Here is an 18,222-nt window from a genome sequence, read left to right on the forward strand (position 1 = left end):
ACTTTGAAGACCAAACCGGTCTCAAACTCAGAGATCCACCTGCCTCTGCTTTCCAAGTGCTGAAATTAAAGGCTTATACAGTATTGCACTTAGCCCACTTTAGCGTCCGCCAGTCTGCTTTCCAAGTGCTGAAATTAAAGGCTTATACAGTATTGCACTTAGCCCACTTTAGCGTCCGCCAGCAAAACCAAAAAGAGGGGTGGTGAGCCAAGCAAGCCCTATTTGAATGGTAGTCAGAGCTGCTCAGGAGAAGCAGAGGTGTTCTGTGAATGCCTTGTGAGCTCCAAATGCATATCCCCACCTGATTACCTTAACACTAACCTGTGTGTTGGGGCATTCTCGGAGCACACTGTAGAATCCTGGTAGTCTGGGACGCCGCATGTGTTGTATACTTATGAAAGCTTTGAGAAATGTGGGTGCAAACTTCCCACAACTATTCTCAGTAGTGTTTCAGCCTACAGAGCACTTTAAAACATTTTTTCAGAAGACATCCTGAATTTTCCTAAGTAAAATGGTCTTCCGTGCAGAATGGGCAGAGTTGAGCTTTTTCCTTAGTCCCTGTCACCATCTGGGTTACCCCTCCTCCCATCTCCACCTCAGATAATACCAAGATCAGATTAATCTACTTGGCACCATCCTTTTTTCTTCTCATTTCCTGGAGAACGCTGTCCACTGAGCTGATGCATTTGTCTCTCCTCAGTGACGTATGAGTGACTGAAATTCTGTAAATGACTCAAGCTTGTTTTAGGTATGCGGGTCCCTTTCTAACCTCTGTAGTAGGGCTACAAGGGGCCTTAACTAGGGTGAACGCTCAGCCAGCCACCTCCTGGGGGAAGTGATCTCTGACTGGATGCGTATTTAATACATAGCTATATTTGAATAGCTACATGAAAATACTCCAGAATCACCCAACTAGCAATAAACAAAGATTTGTATATTCAATGACCTGACTTTTTCGATTAGTCCAGAGTAGAAAAGTCTAGAAGCAACAGATAAAGGAGAATTCCACCTGAGAAGTCCAGGTGGGAGAGGTGGCTGATATGTCTTATGGCTGCTTAGTTTAGGCTAGTTTGACACACTGGAGATCGGTGAGCTGCTGATACAGTTTTTCTCAACTGAACTAGACTAGTAGCTGTATCCACCACTAACTAGTAGCCAGTTAGTATTTATTGAGAACTGAGTACTGGACAGTTAATGTCTTAATAGTCTCTGCCCTTGTCCAGGAAGCCATTGTCCATGAGCCCTGTGTCCTTGGGCAAGCCACTCTGGCCCAAGTTGTCTCATCTATAAAACCTGCTTTAACACCACTGGATTAATACAGAAAGCTCTTAGGACCCTGCCTGACACATGGTAGGCTGTTAATCACTGTGAGCAGTTATCGTTCCCTGGGCAGAACGTTCATTGCCAGATGTTTAAAGAATACATACCATATGATTCATGTTTTGGGAATTCAAAGATAAGTATCTGACCTCAGAGCACAAAGCAAATGCTAAGCTTATGATTGAATAAGTTGAATTAAGAAGCTCTTAGTCTACTGTGGGAGATAAGTGAATTATTATGAAGTATGATAAGCAGTTGGGTAGGAATAAAATTCAATGATTATAGCACAGAAAAGGAACAGCATGTCTGCCCATGCCTTTCTATCAGGAGGTCTTTTCACATGGGCTCCCACATGATTCTCAGCTTTATTAAATTGGGGCTATGTTTATAGATAAGACTTGTGATTCCTAATGAGTCAGTCATTCATTACAGTTCTGTTTATATCCCAACTTTTCTGAACCAATTTTATCTTTTCTGTACATTCTGCCTCAGGGGATGTGGTATTAAGCCCAGCTGACTCATTGTAATGTTCTTTGTCCTAAATTTAAGTTTGAACTATTCCTTAGTTCTGAGTCCTGGATGTTTTTGATCTGAGACCCCTCAAACCCCTCTTTTCTTAGCAGGAGTGGAGGCTCAACAAGCAGCTGGAGGTGGTTTGGTTACTGTGGAGTTTTTGTTTTGTTTTTTTAAGGCACTCTATTTGAGGGAAGTGTGGATTTGAGGATTCGCTCTAAACAGCCCCTCATACACTGAGACATAATCTTTTCTTCCTGCCTTGTTTGTCCAGGGGGAGCAGTGCCTTCTGGCCTGGAGGAGAACCTGTGTAAGATTTGCATGGACTCACCCATTGACTGCGTTCTGTTGGAGTGTGGCCACATGGTGACCTGTACCAAGTGTGGCAAACGCATGAACGAATGTCCTATCTGCCGGCAGTACGTCATCCGAGCAGTGCATGTCTTCCGGTCCTGAGGGCTAGCATTGGTTTCTTCAGTGCCTTATGGGACATAGCCCACAGTGTCTGGGCTCAGGGTTGGTCCGATGCACAAAGGCAGTTTATTGAGAAACTGGCAGTGTTCTTAAGACCAAGACAAGCAGAGGTGCCTGGCATACCTGTCTTGCCATGGAGTGTACCTCTCAGGTGGCAGAGCCCAAAGCCAGTAGGAACTGATTCAGATCACATGGGTGAATGCCTGCTTCTCTGATCATTGTGTGGTGATGGTAATCAATGAAGAGGACTTTCCAGAACTTGGACCATGTCTTCCTACCTTCCCGAGAACCTAAGACACATTTCACACATCCCATACACCACTCCTCCTGTTTCATCAATCACAAGTACTGCTGGAAATGGTTCCTTTCCCCACCCAGCACATCTGGATTTAAATTTCTGATTTCTGTGTTTTAAGTCCACTACATTGCCTAAAATCCATTTGTTTCTATGGACCAAAAAAATACATTAACCAGACCAATAGTATTTCCTAGGTCAGAATTTGGATCAGTAGACTGATTTCTGGTGAGAAATTAAGTCTAAATACTATAGAAATTTCTAAGTTGAGTCACTTCCATTAGTGTTGGGGTTGGAAATGATCAGCCCCCTGACCTGACCCCAAACTGCTGGGAAATCCCTAAGAGCTGGTGTGTGGGTCATCTCTGCTGCTTCTCTTTGGGTTTGACTGCACCATCTTTAACCTTGGCTTGTGAGGAAAGAGAAATAGAGGCCATGGCTGTTTGCTTTGGCTTCTAATCCTCACTTCAGCCGGCTGAAACCACTCTGATAGTTTCCTCTTCTTTGGTTTTACATTTGCTTATGAAGGCCTAGGAACTTAACGCCAAGCAAGAACCCTGCTCTTCTTTCACCTCGCTGCTCATGAAGTTCCTGGGGAGCAGACACACAGGACAGTGTATGAGGCACTGGAAGGTGCTGAATTAGGCTGGACTATGCCCATGGTTGCTTCTCAGCCTTTTGGGCAGGTCAGCACAAAGCATTCTCTAAATCATGATTTGAGCCTCAAGGGGTCTTTACATCACTGACATAGCTTGAAAGGTTTGAGTGGTGTTTGCTGGAATAGCTCAACGGGCACAGAAGGAGCTGTGTGTTCCTATGTAGGATGTACCCGCTACACCCTCCTGGATAAAACCGCTACCCTCCACTATGCAGCTAAGTGAGACTGGAAGAACCAGTCATGACCCTGGAAAGCAGAGGGGCACCTCTAAGGGGGCTATTAGAAATACTTATGCTTTCTTTCCATCATTAACCTCTAAATTCTTTCAGGGGATCAAACAGTTCCATGAAGTAGTTGTTGGAGGCAGCCACTTCACCTCTGCATTATAAGTCCAGATGGCCAGATTTCAGGTCAAAGCCTTTGTAGGTGTCAGGAATCAAGAGACTCCTCCACAGATATTCCCTTTCCCTCCCTCGTAAGTACTGTAGTTTACAATGTCTTCAGTTTAGCACAGCCCACTGATTTTGCTGCTCCTGAACGCACTGTGAGACAGGTCTGATTATGCAGCTCAGTAAGACCTAACAATCTTCAGAGCTGGCTCCCCTTCTTACAACTGCTCTCCCTTCTGAGGCCTTACCTCCCTACCTCCTAGACAGCAACAGAAATAATATACTGATGGCCTGTTAGCAACCTGAGTAACAGAGCTGAGATTACTTGTTTTGAAGAAAGAACTTATTTTTAAATCTTTTATCTTTTGGGAAAAAATCCAGATGTCAAACAACTTTTTTATTGTTACACCAAATGAAAGTTGGAATTCTAAGATTCCATTCCAGTTAATATTCACCCCAGGTAAAAACCTGATTTTTTTTTAAGTACTTGAGCCCCTTTCTGTTCATCACGGATCCTTGGTCTTAATTAACATGGAAACACCTAATCCTTCCAACTATTCTGTGGAGTTCGCTGTGATTGCACCAAGATTTCAATTGAGACTTAGTTTTAAAAGACAGACAGCTGACTGGTTTGTAGGTTGGAATAGCCAGTTCTAAACTAATAAGCTGTAAAGGAATTAATAGTCTATATTGTACAAATTTGTTTTAAAAAAATCTCTTGGATGTGAATGTGTTGCTCCAAGTCGCTTATATTAAGATTTTCTCGCCTGGATGTTAAAAAGTAAACCCAAATGTGTATTTTTTGTTACAGAGCTCTGCTTTATAATTTTGTAATAAATTTTAAATACAGATACCTGTCCTATCTGGTGTGGGGATGATGCCTGAGGCCCCAAAGTACTAGTGAATATAGGCAAGTATCTGGCCAGATTCATAGAGCTGTTGCTCCTCAGAGACTCCATTCTACTTACGGAAATGTTTGGGCCACCTGATCTTGGTCAAGGTACCCTGCTTGGTGTTGTGACTTGCCTATGATCGCAAGGGTGTGGGAGAAATTATGGGACAGACTAGAAGTGGAGCTAGCGTAAGGATGATTCTCAAGAGCAAATGGAAGCACCATGTGAATTATTTACAGTCCCATCGGGAAAGGGTCTTCAAGAGCTAAGTGGGATGGGATCTCAGGACAACTAGGTAGCCAGTTAAGTGAATACAGTTGTGACAGACAAGTATGGCTCAAAGGATGGCCCAGCCTAAAGAGCAGACTGCAAAATACACATAGGCCTATACTAGCCTACCTGACCAGGTGCCTGAGGGGAAGGGAGAGGAGTGTGTCACCCACTGCAGAACTGGACGAGACAGGATTCTACCCTGTCTCTTAAAGAGAGAAGTCTTGCTAATGGCTGACCTGTTCAGCATCCAGTGATGGCCACTCTGTCATTAGCCGGCACTATGTAAACCAAGGCCAAAAGAGCAGGGGAGGTTTAGGGTGATAGCGCTTAGGGTTGGGTGGAGACAAGAAAAGATACAAAGGTGTGCATACAGTCTAATCTCCCTGCAGAGAGAAGTATGTCAGACTGGAAGAAACATACAAACACCAGTGAACTGGAGTGAATACATAGTAAGGCATTCAAGGGACAAGGAGCTGAAATTTCAGCCCTGTGTGGTGGGGAAGAGTTATCTTTAATGCTCTCTACCTAGCTGCTTGGTCCAAGGAAGTTGGAGATTCTATGCAGGTAAGTACTCAAAGCAAAAAGCAGCTTTTGATTTGAGGGCGGATTAAAAAGTATCTGACTTGGCAGACTGAGTTGTACCCACTCTGCCCTAGTTGTCAGAGCATCTACATTGTGTCTTCCCTCTGGACATTTTTTTTCTTTTTTTTTTGGTTTTTTTGAGACAGGGTTTCTCTGTGGTTTTGGAGCCTGTCCTGGAACTAGCTCTTGTAGACCAGGCTGGTCTCGAACTCAGAGATCAGCCTGCCTCTGCCTCCCAAGTGCTGGGATTAAAGGCGTGCGCCACCACCGCCCGGCCCTTCTGGACATTTTAAACAGTAGGTGAAAGGCAAAGCCAGACCAGTAAGCAACCTCCTAGTAGGGTATTAGGAATACTTGGGGTAGTATGTCTGTATCTTAGAGGCTTGGTCATAGTGTCCTAGCTGACAGGAGATAGCAGATGAGCCTGCTGAGTTGGTAATAAGAGAGAACTGATCTCCCAGAGGTGGCACAGCATAGACTTGGAAGCCAGTCTACTACAGTATCTGGGGAAGCCCAGAGCCAAGTGTGAACTTTGTCATGCAAGGTGGTAAGCCAGGTCTCCTCCTGCATAACATCTGTACCAGGTTCTGTGCCTCATGTGTTACATAAGGCACCTGAGGTTACAGTCATCTAGTGATTTAGGAGCAATGCCTCTGCCCCTTCCTCTTGGGGAACTGATGCTCAGAAGGTGTGTGATGGTCACTGGTGACTTGAGATCATTTGAATTGTCTTTTTAGAGGGTGGTAGTGCCACATTTCAAGAGCTTGACAACCAGATGAGGCTAACTTAGGACATTTCCACTGTTGCAAACAAGATTCTCTGCAGCTGTACACAGAAATGATCTTTGCTTTGCAAGCAATCTGCCACAGGTGGCACAGGAGCTAGCGAGCCATGGAAAGCAGGGTGTGTAGATTTTCCTGGCTGTGGATCTGTACTCCTGAGAGTAGTCCAGACTTTGAGGAGGCAAATCCTCCACCTTTCCTATAGATGACAGCCTCTCCCTCCAAGCTGGACCACTTTGTTCTTTCACATGAGGGTTCATCCTGACAAAAGGGACCAGGCAAAATAAAGGTTTTGCCACATACAGGAAGCATGCAAGGACAGTTTAAATACAGTTTAAGATGCACATGGAAGTGAAAAAGGAGCAGACAAAGGAAGTAGATTCTGCTCAGCCTTCATTCCTTAGTCACGGAGGTGGAATTGGTGGGGGGAAAGATGCTTTTTTTGTTTAAGGCTAGCCGTGAACTCCTGATCCTCTGACTTCTTGCTCCTCATGCACTACCATGCCTGGCTTAAGATTTCTCACTTATAAAATTGTAGTTCAAGGGCACAACACTGTGCCTAGCATGCATAAGGGTCTAGGTTGGTTATCAGCACCTCAAACAACTAAGGTCGGCTTCTTTTTAAACAAGAAGACAAAGCTAGCACCCAGATCTGAAAGATCTAGTTAAACTAGCAAGAGAATTGCTTGTGCCCACAGCAACTAACTCCTGATCCAGAAAGGAGCATGAAGAGTTGGAGGGTATAAGAAGGTACACTGCTTGGCAAAGAAGCCCCTACCATCCAGGCTGAGCCTCGTGGTAGACTGGGCAGGCGAGGACAGCCCAAAGAGAAAGAATAAAGTTCTAGCAGGGGGCTATCAGCCTCCGTTTTCGGATACATGACCAAATCCACTCTGGAGAGACCAGCTGGGCCTCAGTATTGTTCTCTCTGTTACCCAGCACATGTGTGGCTGAGGCCATGTCAAATTCCTGTACCAGATCCCCGTTGAATGCCACAAAGTAGCGTTTGAGCCGCTTGAAGTCTGGTGTGGAAGGTGGCAAGTAGAGCCGCACCCCGGTGAAGACATCCAACAGCACCTGCAAACAGTCCACGCAGAGTGAGCCCTATCCTGGCGCACGTTCAACTTTACCCACCAGAATACACGACAGCCTGGGATGCAGCGTCTAGGATTTAGGACATAGATGGATGACTGAGGGAAAGGCTGTTGCTAACCCATCTTCCAGTCACTCTGGTTGACCCAGGTCTGACATTTTCTCCTGTCCCTGACTAGGAGGAGAAAAGGGAAAAGTGATGGGCTCCAACATCTGAGGCCAAGATGGGGAAAAGGAGCATCTCTCCAAGAGCCACCCAATGTAAAATACCTTCCAAGGATTAAGTAGTCTGCTCTGCAGTTACCTAGATAAGGAGTCTTGCTCATCAGTGTGGATGAGTTCAAGGGCTTCAGGGAAGAAGAGAGATTGGTTTCTAATGAGAAGTAGGTTTAGGCCCTGAGATGTCACCTTCTGTGCTTATGCTTGGGCAGGGGTGCAATCTCTGTTGATCATGTTTCTTCGTTTACTTTCTGGGTCAGAAGCCACCCAGGGCACCAGACTAGCTAGTTGCTGATCTCAGTAGGTATTCAACAGATGTTGCCAGACCAAGGACCAACTAAAGGGAAAATACACTCCTTAGTGGGTTTTCTATGCCATGGCCGTCTCCCTCTCCTTGCTGGGTAGCCCTGCTCGAGAGACACAAAGGCACTGCTGCACCCCACACCCAGACTGGACTTAGTTTTTTAATGTGAACTGTAACTTGACACTGGCGGCTCGTTGGCCCCTGCAGCTTCTGCTAGGCTGGCTCTATCTCCTGCCTCCGGCTCTCCTTCCTCTTTGCTGGCTGACCCGCTGCCTCTGCAAGGCAACAAAAGGGCACAGGGTGGAGAAGGACTGCTCGCTTGCCAAACAGGAAGGGAAGGACTTGAGTAGCCTTCCCCCAGACCAACAGGGACAGACACCTTTTCAACTTCACACACAAGAGCTTGGAACTCCAGGCCCTGAGCCAAAATGGCCTGTCCCATCACTGTTCTTTCCCTCACCTTTGTCGGGCAATGGGTCTCATCAGCAGCTTTCCTCTTCACCCCCACTTTCACTGGAGAAGACTTCGTGGTCAGCTTGTCTCCTGGTTTCATGGGGGAAGGCTTTGGAATCACCTTGTTGCCTGCAGGACAGCAGAGGTCATGGTATGGAGTTAGGTAATTGCCAAGCATGTATGAGGCACCAGGTCCAATCCCTAGCACTGCACAAACTGGGACATGCCTATAATCCCAGCACTAAGGAGGTAGAGGCAGAAGGCTCAGAAGTTCAGGGTCATTTTGGGCCACACAGTGAGTCAAAGGCCAGCGTGGTGTAAACCTGGCTATACAGAAATCACAAAACCAAAAAGAAATTTAAAAAAAAAATCACAAAACTAAAACCAAACCAAAGAAGGAAGAGGACAAAGGGAACTGCTGTTGGCCTTGGAAGTCAGGGAGCCAAGAGATGGGTCAGGCACTTCTGCTATGATCATGAAAGAAACAGGGAGCAAGGCTATCAGCTAGACCACTCAGCTCCAAGGCGGCTCATTCCCAAGTCAGACTGGCTCTCCCGAGTACTGTCACTCAGGTTTACTGAGCAGATAGGGGTGCCTGCCTGGTAAAACAGTTTCTGGCCCATGGCTAGTCACATGCCAGGAATGCACTGAATGTCTATTGTAGTGGACACCTAGTCACAGACATCTGTCTACCCTACCATCTCTTACTACCCACATCCCTCTCCATCACCTCAGGCCCTCTTACTTACCACCTCTGCTATTGGAGTTATTCAGCTTCTGTTCGGTCTTCTTGCCACTGGCAGAGGACTTACTGGGAGGTGTCTTGGGGGCCTTGTGGGGTACAGCAGACCCAGCAGTGCCCTCACTCTCACCATTGCTACCTCCAGTAGTGGAACTCCCCTCATCTCCAGCCACTACGGTGAAGTCTGCCTTTTCTTTGGACAGCTGGTACAGTTCCTAAGAAGTGGGGAGGAAGTCAGGTGCTGCCACTTCCTTCCCTGGGTCTAGGTGAGTGGTGCCTGGCACACGTAGTTAGGCAATAAAGTAGGGCCCTGTTATCTGAGCAACTGTGGTGAAAGTGACCTTCTGTGGCACCCAAGTTTTTTTGTTTTTTTTTTTTTTTGGACTGGCTCTGCCAGGCCTGGAATTTACCATATATACCAGGCTGGCCTTGAACTCAGAGAAACTTTATCTCTGCCAAAATTTTAAAGGTGTGCGATTTTACATTCTCCCTAAATCCTAGTTTAAAAAAATGTGTATGTATGTCTGTGTACTACGTAAATGGTGCCTACAGAGCCCAGAAGAGGGTACTAGATTCCTTAGAACTAGAGTTACAAGACAGTTGTAAGCTGCAGTGTGGATGCTGGGGATCCTGGGTCCTCTGGAAGAGCAGCCAGTGCTCTTAACCCATTGAACCATCTTTCCAGCCCCTAAACCACATTTCTTAGTGAAGTAGGACTGTGGCCTGGGGCAACTCCTAAAAAGGCTGTGGGAAGCTAGGGGGCCTTCAGGGGACCTGAGGAGGGTGAGCTGGGAGGAAGTTTCAACTCTTAATTGCTCTCCTTATTTTGTCCCTGTGGAACAAAGGTAACAAGCCAAAAGACAGAACAGCCAGAAACCCAAAACTCTTTTTAAGGGCAAGACAGTGGGGTGGGGGACATTTAGAAAGCCAAGGAGCTGGCACCTTGAGTTGAGGGAGGTTAGTTGCAGATTTCCAGTCCTTATCATCCCGAATTCGGGTGCAGCGAGGAAATCGGATGGAGATCCCATCAGCAGTGTGAGCCTCAGATTTGGAGAATTCTGCTCCCGTGATCTCCCACACAGCAGCTTTCTGTCAGGAATGAAACAGGAAGATTATTTATGGCCAAGAAGGAAATCTTCAGCAGCCAGAAAAATGGCAAACGGGGAAAAAAAGCACAGATGTACCCAGGAGGCATGTGAGCCAGTTCTGCCTCCCCTTGAAACCTGCCTGGGCTAGGTCCTTCTACAACAGGTCCTTGGACAAGTGGATGGGAGTTTGCTTCCCCTCTACTAAGGAGAGTCTTCAGTGATGGCTGGTTAGCTTTGTGTCTGTCATTTGGCTGAATATCCTAGTCCCTTCCTGGGTGGACGTTTAGCAAGCCTGGGCTAACTTCTGTGGCACTGGAGAATTACATACTATTGGGGTGGGGACCACAAACCATCAAGTTGATACCTTTGGGTCAGGAACAATAAAGTCAGGATAGTAGATCTTGTTGATCTTCAGCCAACTGGGTATCTTGCTGGGATCCTGAAGAAGAAAAGACACTGTTTTGGGCTTACTGTCATGTTGGAGCAAGGTTTAAGTCTTTGGCAATGAAACTGAAATGTGGCTTAGCTTAAAAAAAAAAAAAATGACCCCTCTCCAGAGAGGCTGTGGCCCACAGGAAACAGGCCACCATTCACATGGCAGGATCTCTGAGATTTGGAAGCCTACTCCTGCTCCTATGGACAAGAAGCAAGCTCCTTACTGAATTAAAACCAGACCTGCAGACCTCAGTCCTCAGAGCACATCCTGTGTCTCGGGAGTGATGACTGTTGGGGCCAGGGTTCGACCTCACCTTGCTGATCTTCACCATGTCTAGCTCCTTCTGCAGTCGAGCAAGTGTGGCATCATCATGGCCTCCGGCACATTTGGTGACAGTGCACCATTTCTGGCTGTCAGGATCATAGCAGCCCATGAGGAAGATGGACATCATGCCGCCTGGGAGGGGAACATGAATTGAGTATGGGTTAGAATGGGCAAGGACCAGAGCATTAGCATCAAGAATATTAGAGTAGCCAGACAGTGGTGGGACACACCTTGAATCCCAGCACTCGGAGGCAGAGGTAAGCAGATCTCTGAGTTCAAGGCCAGCCTTGAGTTCCAGGGCAGCCAATGTTGTTACACAGAAAAACCCTGTCTCAAAAAAACCAACATTCCCCCCTCCCACGACCCCCACACAAAAAACATGCCAAGAGTAATCACAATTACTGGGCTCTAGAGAACTGGACAGTGCCTGAGATACAGCGGACATAACCTGACACTGCCTTAAGATCTCAGATCTCATCCTTCTCCCCAATCAGGAAACAGAGTTTTCTGAGAAGGAAGCTGTCAGTGAGGTCTTCAAACAGCTGATGTTGAGCTCCCTTGTGTTGGAACAGCAGAAGGTATTCTTGATCAGCTTCTTTTTATTTTCCCCTTTTTATTAAAACATTTTTTGTTATTTATTTTTTTGTGAATGTCTACTTGTGTGTAGCCAATCATACTCCAGTATTCAAACATACTACAGTAGTGTGTGGAGGTCAAAGGACAACTTGTGGGAGTCAGTTCTCTCCTTTCACTATGTGGGTGCTAGTCATCAGTTTAGGTTGAAAGGCTTGGGGGGCATAAGCTCTTAACTGATTTCTGTGTGTCAGCCTGTAGCTCCCAGATGCCACTGCCTGATGTGATCAAGGCCCCAGATCCCAAGACCAAGCAATCCATGACCAGCAGATCGAACTAGCAAGGCGGCCAGTGTGAATCTTCTGATAGAGTACCACCATGGGGACCAGACACCACTGACCTTTGCTCCCTTGCCCATAGAAGGCCCCAAGAACCACCAGATCAGCTGTATCAGCCATGGCCCCCTCGTTCAAATAATCTTTCTTAACTTTTAGCCAGTGCCGCTTCCCAGGCTCGTATGTACCCTGAGGGGACACAAGAAAACAGATCAGAGAGTGCAAACTCCAGAAGGGTAGGGCCTGTCTTTTCACCACTGTGGCCCAGCCAGACCTCTGTCTCCAGGCACTATAGCACATGCAAAGCCATTTTCAGATCCAGGATGGGCCTGTCCCAGGTAAGTAGGAAAGACTCCCATGCAGCTTTCACTCTCTCCCACCTCCAGTGACCCTGTCATCTCCAGCAGGAAAAGACAAGGGTGTAGCCATCTTACCTTCACATCCTTCAGCACCAGCCCTTCTAAGCCCTCTCGGATCACCCGGTTTATCATGTCAGCCAGGTCTGAGGCTTTCTGAGGGACAGCAAGAGAGATGTGCAGACAATGAGAGAACAGACACCGTGTTCATTTCTATACACTTGTAGAAACGTATTTAGATGTAAGGAAATGGTCTTAAAGAGCTGCTGCGGCTTTGAGAAGTAGGCCGCTTGCCTAGGAAGATTCATGCCCCGCCCTTCAGAGTGAAGAAAATTATGTAATATATGTACTCCATATTAAGAATGCCTGAGGCTCATCTTCTCATACTCCATAGGGTCCTCTGCTCTGTTCTAAAATCCCACCTAGGATAGGAATTTCACTTACTGTGACTTGCTTCATTTCTGAGAACATGATCCGGTTACGGATTTCAACCATGTTGTCATGAAGAAACTTGCGTCGCTCACAAAGAGGCCTAAGGGAAACAGCAGAGCTGAGGGAAAAGAGCCTCCCTCCCACCCCTAGAGGAATTCTAACACAGGACATTGCCCAATGATAAAATTGATGTTTCAGGAGAGGGACAGCTATAGATCCAAGCTCCTCTATGAACGGTTCTGCTGTCAAGGGTTATAAGAACTCGTCAACACTGGAGATGGACCACTGTGAGCTGTGGCTCACAGCCGGTTCATGACAGTGCTTTCTCTTCTATTGAGCCAAGAGAACACCACCTCCATTCCAGACTATAAGTCCTAGTCCCACCTGAAACCTTGTTTTTTGTTTGTCAACATTACAACTTTTGTGCTAATGCTCCACTCTGTCTAAACCTCACCCCCAAGCTGCACAGAGAAACCCTGTCTTGCAACCACCACCCACCCCACCCCATCCAAAGAAAAAAAAATGATAGCCAGGGAGTAAAATCCAATGGTAGACCATATGCTTAATACATGTAAGGCCCTGGATTTCATCCCCAGTACTGCAAAATATGAAAACAAAACACAAAGAAACACACAAATCATCAAAACACTAGCTAACTTACCTGTCCATCAAGCTGACATCATTAAAGTAGATACAATCAAAAACAAACAGGCAGACATTAGCATCCTGGAAGGCAGCTTTCTGTAGGGGAAATGAGGCAGTAAGTACATGTGGGCACGAGATCAGGGGAATAGCAATCTACTTCTGCAACCCCCAGTGAACAGTCCTGTCTGTTGGCGCAGACCTGGGCCATAGAATAATCCATAGATGGTACTAAATTTCAGATCTCTAACGTTTCCCAAAGGCCCAAGTGTTAAAAGCTTGGACCCTGGGGTGCTAAGGTAGGGGAAGGTCTTAAGTCATTAGTGGTATGCTCTTAAAGGGATTGTGGGACTTCCCCTCTCTGTGCCTCTCAGTTCATGATGTAAGTGATTTTGCTCTGTCACATATCCTTGCCATGATATGCTGTACTAGCAGTGATCTAAAGGTATGCTTCATAGACCAGTGGCCTCCAGTATTTTGTTACAGTAATGGAAAAACATGTAGTGAACTGGAACCAACTCAATTCTACAGCAGTTCCTAATAAGCAACTCCTTTTTAATGGAAGAACAAACAATGGAACAGGCCCTGACCTACATGCCTTTATCCCCTCTTCACTACCTTTTAGATTAACAAGGCATTTTGCACACAGGACTCTCAATGTGTACCTTGTGCACTCCCAGAGTCCCAAACGGCAGTGGTTTGCCTGTGTTGTTGTCAATCAGGAGCACCTCGGAGTCCAAGATCATACTCTCACCCCCAGGAAAAGCTCTGGGGATGTAGTCCTTAAAGTGGGCCACCTGGAAGTAGAAAGGTAGCTTTGGCAAGGATGACTTGGCAGTTAAGACTTAAAACCAAGCCACAGAGATCAAAGCCCAGGCAAAATAGTAGAGACAACATGTGGAAGCCCAAGCAGTGGGTGAAATACACAGCTTGGCTGTGCCAGTCGTCCCTGAAAGAGGACCAGACCATCTGCTCTATTACCTCTGTCTTAGACCCAGAGAATGGCCAGCCTACTTGGAGTCATGTTCTATGGGTTTGGAGGAAAAAGGAAGAAATAGAGTGAGTTTGTCGGGAGGACATGGAGGTGGATGGCTATGGGAGGAGAGGAAAGAGGAACGGCAGGCAGGTAGAGACCAGTGTCCACTACAGAAGATTGCTGTTATCGGGCTAAGGACTGGGATGGGGCAACACATAGGTTGCAGGGCTGAGAGAAACAAAGCCCTGGGAACAGTGAGTAATGACAATAGGGTCTTCTCTGAAGCTCCTGCTGACTTCAGAGTATGAGCCCTGGGAATGTATTTTTCCTAACATAGGCAAAGCCCTAATTTCTGAACCGCTCAGTGGAAGAGGTCCCACTGTAACCCCAGGTATTCCTTGACAAAGGATACCAAAGGGCCCGACAATGGTCTAGTTCCTCAGCTGAGAGCAGCACACAGACAGTCCCTATCTTGGATATGGAGTGGGATGAGAAAAGACCTGACCACCCGTCCTTACTCCCCTCTATCCCCAACCCAGCCCTTCCAGAGTGGGGACATAGCTTAGTATTCAGCCCTTGCCTAGCTTGTGTAAGCCTAGGTTCAATCCATAATATTTAGAAAGGTAAGAAAACGTATTCTGGAAAGCTGTGTTCACATGTCCCAAGGTCACAGACAGTCTGTCTCACACCATCCTTCTCACAGCAGGTACTGATCAGTTTCAGTGCCCCTGGAGCAGATGAGCCTCACGTAAAGCTCCATGCAACACTACCGCTCAGTGCTCTTGCTGAATACATAAAACAAGTGGCCCAGCTACCATGTCCATACTAGACTGTACAACACATTCCCCAATCCATAGACTCTGAGAAACCAAGCCAGAACTGGGAAAGAAGGGGGTGGCAAAGCTAGGAATTCCATTTACTCACAAGCTACTGGGGCCATAAACCCAGCTGTTTCTTTTCCACAGACCTCAAAAGACTGGGCCTGGGAGCTGAGAAGGGCTGAGGAATAAGGTTCTCAATTCCCACCAATCCTGAGTAGGGCAGGAATCCGGGATCCCAGACAGCCCCATAATATTGTGCACTTAACAAACTATAAGCTCCATGAAGGTCAGTACTTTACCCATTGTTTGTGCTTTTATATGTCCACTAGCTACAATAGTGCATAGCATTTGAGAAATACTTGTTAAGCAAGCTAACGAATGATAGCCCAACAGTTCCTTGTACATGAACCTTAATCTAGCCCAGAAGGAGCACAGGAGACACAGAAACACCAATGACTTGAACAGAGCTCACTGTCTGCACCGCACCATCCAGGGAGCGCTTTCCCATCCCACCAATCCAAGTCGGAGCTCTTTGGCTGTCCCAGCTGAGCAGCCTTTTATTACTAGAAGAGTCCAGGAATTAATTCCATTCATTTACAGATAAATACAAATTCCCTTCTGTGAAGTACAGCTGGAAAGGCCCTGCAGTTCTGGCCTGGTGACTCTTACAGGCAGGGAGGAGAGAGTCCTGGCTGAAAACAATTACCTTGTGAGGCAGGACAGGCTTGAGACTGCGGCTGAAGTAGCTGAAGTGGTCCCCCTTCTTATGTACCTGGACTCGCTCACCATCGTACTTGATCTCAGAGAACATGCCATTGGGACACTTCTTCATTGCATACTCGATGGACTTGCAGGCCTCAGCCTTGGGATGGAGAAAGCAAATGCTGGATCCCTTTAACTGGGGCTCCTTAGCAGAGCCTAGGGCTGGGGTTGCCAGGACAGACTGCTGCTAAAGGGGTGATGGTATTGAAAAGGCTGGGCAATGCTATATTGTGATTAGCATTAGTTGATACCAAGATTATCTCAAATAAAAAAATAGCTCATCTACCTCGAGTTGACTTAACAGTCTGCTTTCTGGAAAAGATAAATGCTATCCATTTTAGAGTAAGTCTTCTGAAGTAAGATTTTCATCCTCAATAATTAAGGCTCTTACAAGGCACCTGGCTTACTAAACATACTTGCTATGGTGGGGTAGAAATGAAGAGGGCCAGTGACAATGAGGCTGGCAGGGTGACTATAATCTGAGACCGATAGAACAAGAGGATACTCAGACACAGACACACTCACATACTGGCACCAGCCAGACCCAAACAGTAACTACCATTTTGGTGGTTCTTGTCAAGCCACAAAACACAACATCATTTCATCTTTGGTGATGCTTCACATGGCAAACGCTGCAGGAGAGAACCGAACTCTGGGAGGTTATGCACTCACTTAAAGGTCAGGCAGCCACTAAACAGCCTCAACTGTGCATACACGGCCTCTTCCCAAGCCCGTGTGCTAAAGCACCATTCTTCAGACAAGGCTGTGGGAAGGACTCTAGGAAACACTCCCAAGGAGGCCAGAAAAGTCCCTTCTCTAGGTGAAGGAGGTGGTTCTGTCCCTGGCATGGAGACCACACTATTTTGGCACTGACTATCCTATATTTCTGGAAGCAGGAGAATTCTTCCCTATCCCAAACACAAAAGCCTAACTCAAGGGTTTAGTATTATAAGATAGTTCCAGAAAAAGAAAAAAAAAATCGCTATATACCCTTAGAAAGCACAAGGGGACTCACAGCAAGTGGCAGAGCAGCAGATACTGATTCTACTACACATAAAGACCAGAAGGGCCAGCCCCATCCTTCATAACCCCAAGTTATGAACTGGAGTGAGGCTCTGTTCCTTGAGCTGCTGCTTCTCCCTGTCACACGAGGCCTGGCTCTGTTGCCAGCTCTGAGCTCTCCTGCAGGAGGTCACAGTCTTGGAGGCTATGCTGTCTCAAGGGTGATGCTAAAACTACTTGGTCTCAGACGCCACTCCCACAAGGAAAGTAAAGCGCTAAGGAGGCCCGGTGACCCATCCCAGATGCAAGGGCTTGCTGGTGGCAGTGCTGGAGGCTACGCTAAGGTTATACTAGACCACACTGCTTTCCTCTGAGCCTTACTTCCTAGCCTAGCACTGCTCTGCTCATCTCCACTCTTCTCTAGGCAACCTACAGAGAAGAACCCTTGCCTTTCACCCTTTCAGATGCCAGCAACTTAAAGAGACACGGGTGATAGGGACAAGGCAGTGCTCCTCACCAGCATGGGCTGCACAGGAGTCATCAATGAGGCCTGGACGCTCAGAGCCCGTCGCCGACCTGGGTCCTTCTCCACCTCCTGCTCATTGTGAAGGACTCGCTCCACCACATCCTGCAGGTTGCGTGAGGCTTTGAAGGCTTCATAAGCATTGGGGTCAAGAGCATCTAACCTGCCAAGGCAGACAGGAGCAAGGAGACAAACCTCTACATCTGACACTATGGCTTAGGGTAGCAGTCTGTCAGACAGGAGAGATGCAGGGCAAGTAGCCTTAAAGTTCCCTCCTTTTAACTTGAAGTTGTGTCCAACCTACAGCAGTAGCCGCATGGAGTCAAAGGTAGTTACAAACGTGCCCCACCACAAAGTGGTCAAATTTATTTAAAAAAACTTATGATTTATTTTCTAATTTTTTCTGAAACCTGAATAAACAGTTCTTGAGCATGAATTTTGTAGATGTTACAAAGTCAAAAGGTTGGAAATCAAAGGTGGCACAGGAAAAGATAAAACAGAACACCCAGAGTTTTGAGACCCTGTGCCTTACTTGGTGCAGCCTTGGCAGAGGATGGGGCTGGAATGGGCAAGAAGCCTGTTCCAGACTTTCACTTGTAGCGGCTTTGTGTTAAAGATAGCTGCTCAACTTTACATGTGAGAAAATGGGTGTGGAAGGGAGTAGGGTCCCAGAGGAAATTAACAGTTAGGGTTCAAATCTGTAGCAGGTCTCCCAAGTCCTGAGAGCAGCAGGGAACGAAGAACTTGGCAATGCAGGCTGTCAGAGAAGCTATGGTACTTACACGTGTTTTGCACCTGAGTTCATCTTCAGATCATGTTTGATCAACCGGATGATGCACTTAAGGTCATTGGCTGTACACCTAAAGAGATGAGGCATATTCAGCTTTATGTCTGAAAAGCTCTCATCTCCAAGCCTTCCCTCCCAGAGCAGTCCACCTCCCTAGCCCAGCGTCATTGGGTCTG

General features: G+C 46.8%; 2 protein-coding genes across 13 annotated transcripts in view; one reads left to right on the top strand and one right to left on the bottom strand.

Moving 5' to 3' along the window:
• Positions 1-4,500, top strand: part of Rffl (ring finger and FYVE like domain containing E3 ubiquitin protein ligase) — a 65,943-nt gene extending 61,443 nt beyond the window's left edge. For all 7 annotated transcript variants that reach the window (XM_050128722.1, XM_050128727.1, XM_050128726.1 and 4 more), the window contains one exon: positions 2,108-4,500. In XM_050128722.1, the coding sequence (XP_049984679.1) occupies positions 2,108-2,289 (182 nt within the window). In that variant the 3' untranslated portion in view covers positions 2,290-4,500. The remainder of the gene's footprint in view (positions 1-2,107) is intronic.
• The window catches only part of Lig3 (DNA ligase 3), a 31,228-nt gene that overhangs the window by 2,974 nt on the left and 10,032 nt on the right, over positions 1-18,222 (bottom strand). For 3 of the 6 annotated variants that reach the window (XM_050128713.1, XM_050128711.1, XM_050128717.1), the window contains exons 7-20: positions 18,042-18,119; positions 17,254-17,422; positions 15,679-15,834; positions 13,841-13,972; positions 13,195-13,274; positions 12,546-12,633; positions 12,180-12,257; positions 11,811-11,934; positions 10,827-10,969; positions 10,442-10,516; positions 9,932-10,078; positions 8,997-9,204; positions 8,255-8,376; positions 3,993-7,256 (exon numbers count right to left, since the gene is read on the bottom strand). In XM_050128713.1, coding sequence (XP_049984670.1) covers positions 7,023-7,256; positions 8,255-8,376; positions 8,997-9,204; positions 9,932-10,078; positions 10,442-10,516; positions 10,827-10,969; positions 11,811-11,934; positions 12,180-12,257; positions 12,546-12,633; positions 13,195-13,274; positions 13,841-13,972; positions 15,679-15,834; positions 17,254-17,422; positions 18,042-18,119 — 1,834 coding nt within the window. In that variant the 3' untranslated portion in view covers positions 3,993-7,022. Of the gene's footprint in view, positions 1-3,992; positions 7,257-7,287; positions 8,070-8,254; positions 8,377-8,996; positions 9,205-9,931; positions 10,079-10,441; positions 10,517-10,826; positions 10,970-11,810; positions 11,935-12,179; positions 12,258-12,545; positions 12,634-13,194; positions 13,275-13,840; positions 13,973-15,678; positions 15,835-17,253; positions 17,423-18,041; positions 18,120-18,222 lie in introns of those variants that run through there. The other 3 variants (XM_050128716.1, XM_050128715.1, XM_050128714.1) reach the window with 3 other exon arrangements.

Source organism: Alexandromys fortis, unplaced genomic scaffold (assembly GCF_014885135.2).
Source record: "Alexandromys fortis isolate MF-2015 unplaced genomic scaffold, M_Fortis_MF-2015_v1.1 scaffold_80, whole genome shotgun sequence".
Classification (NCBI taxonomy): Eukaryota; Metazoa; Chordata; class Mammalia; order Rodentia; family Cricetidae; genus Alexandromys; species Alexandromys fortis.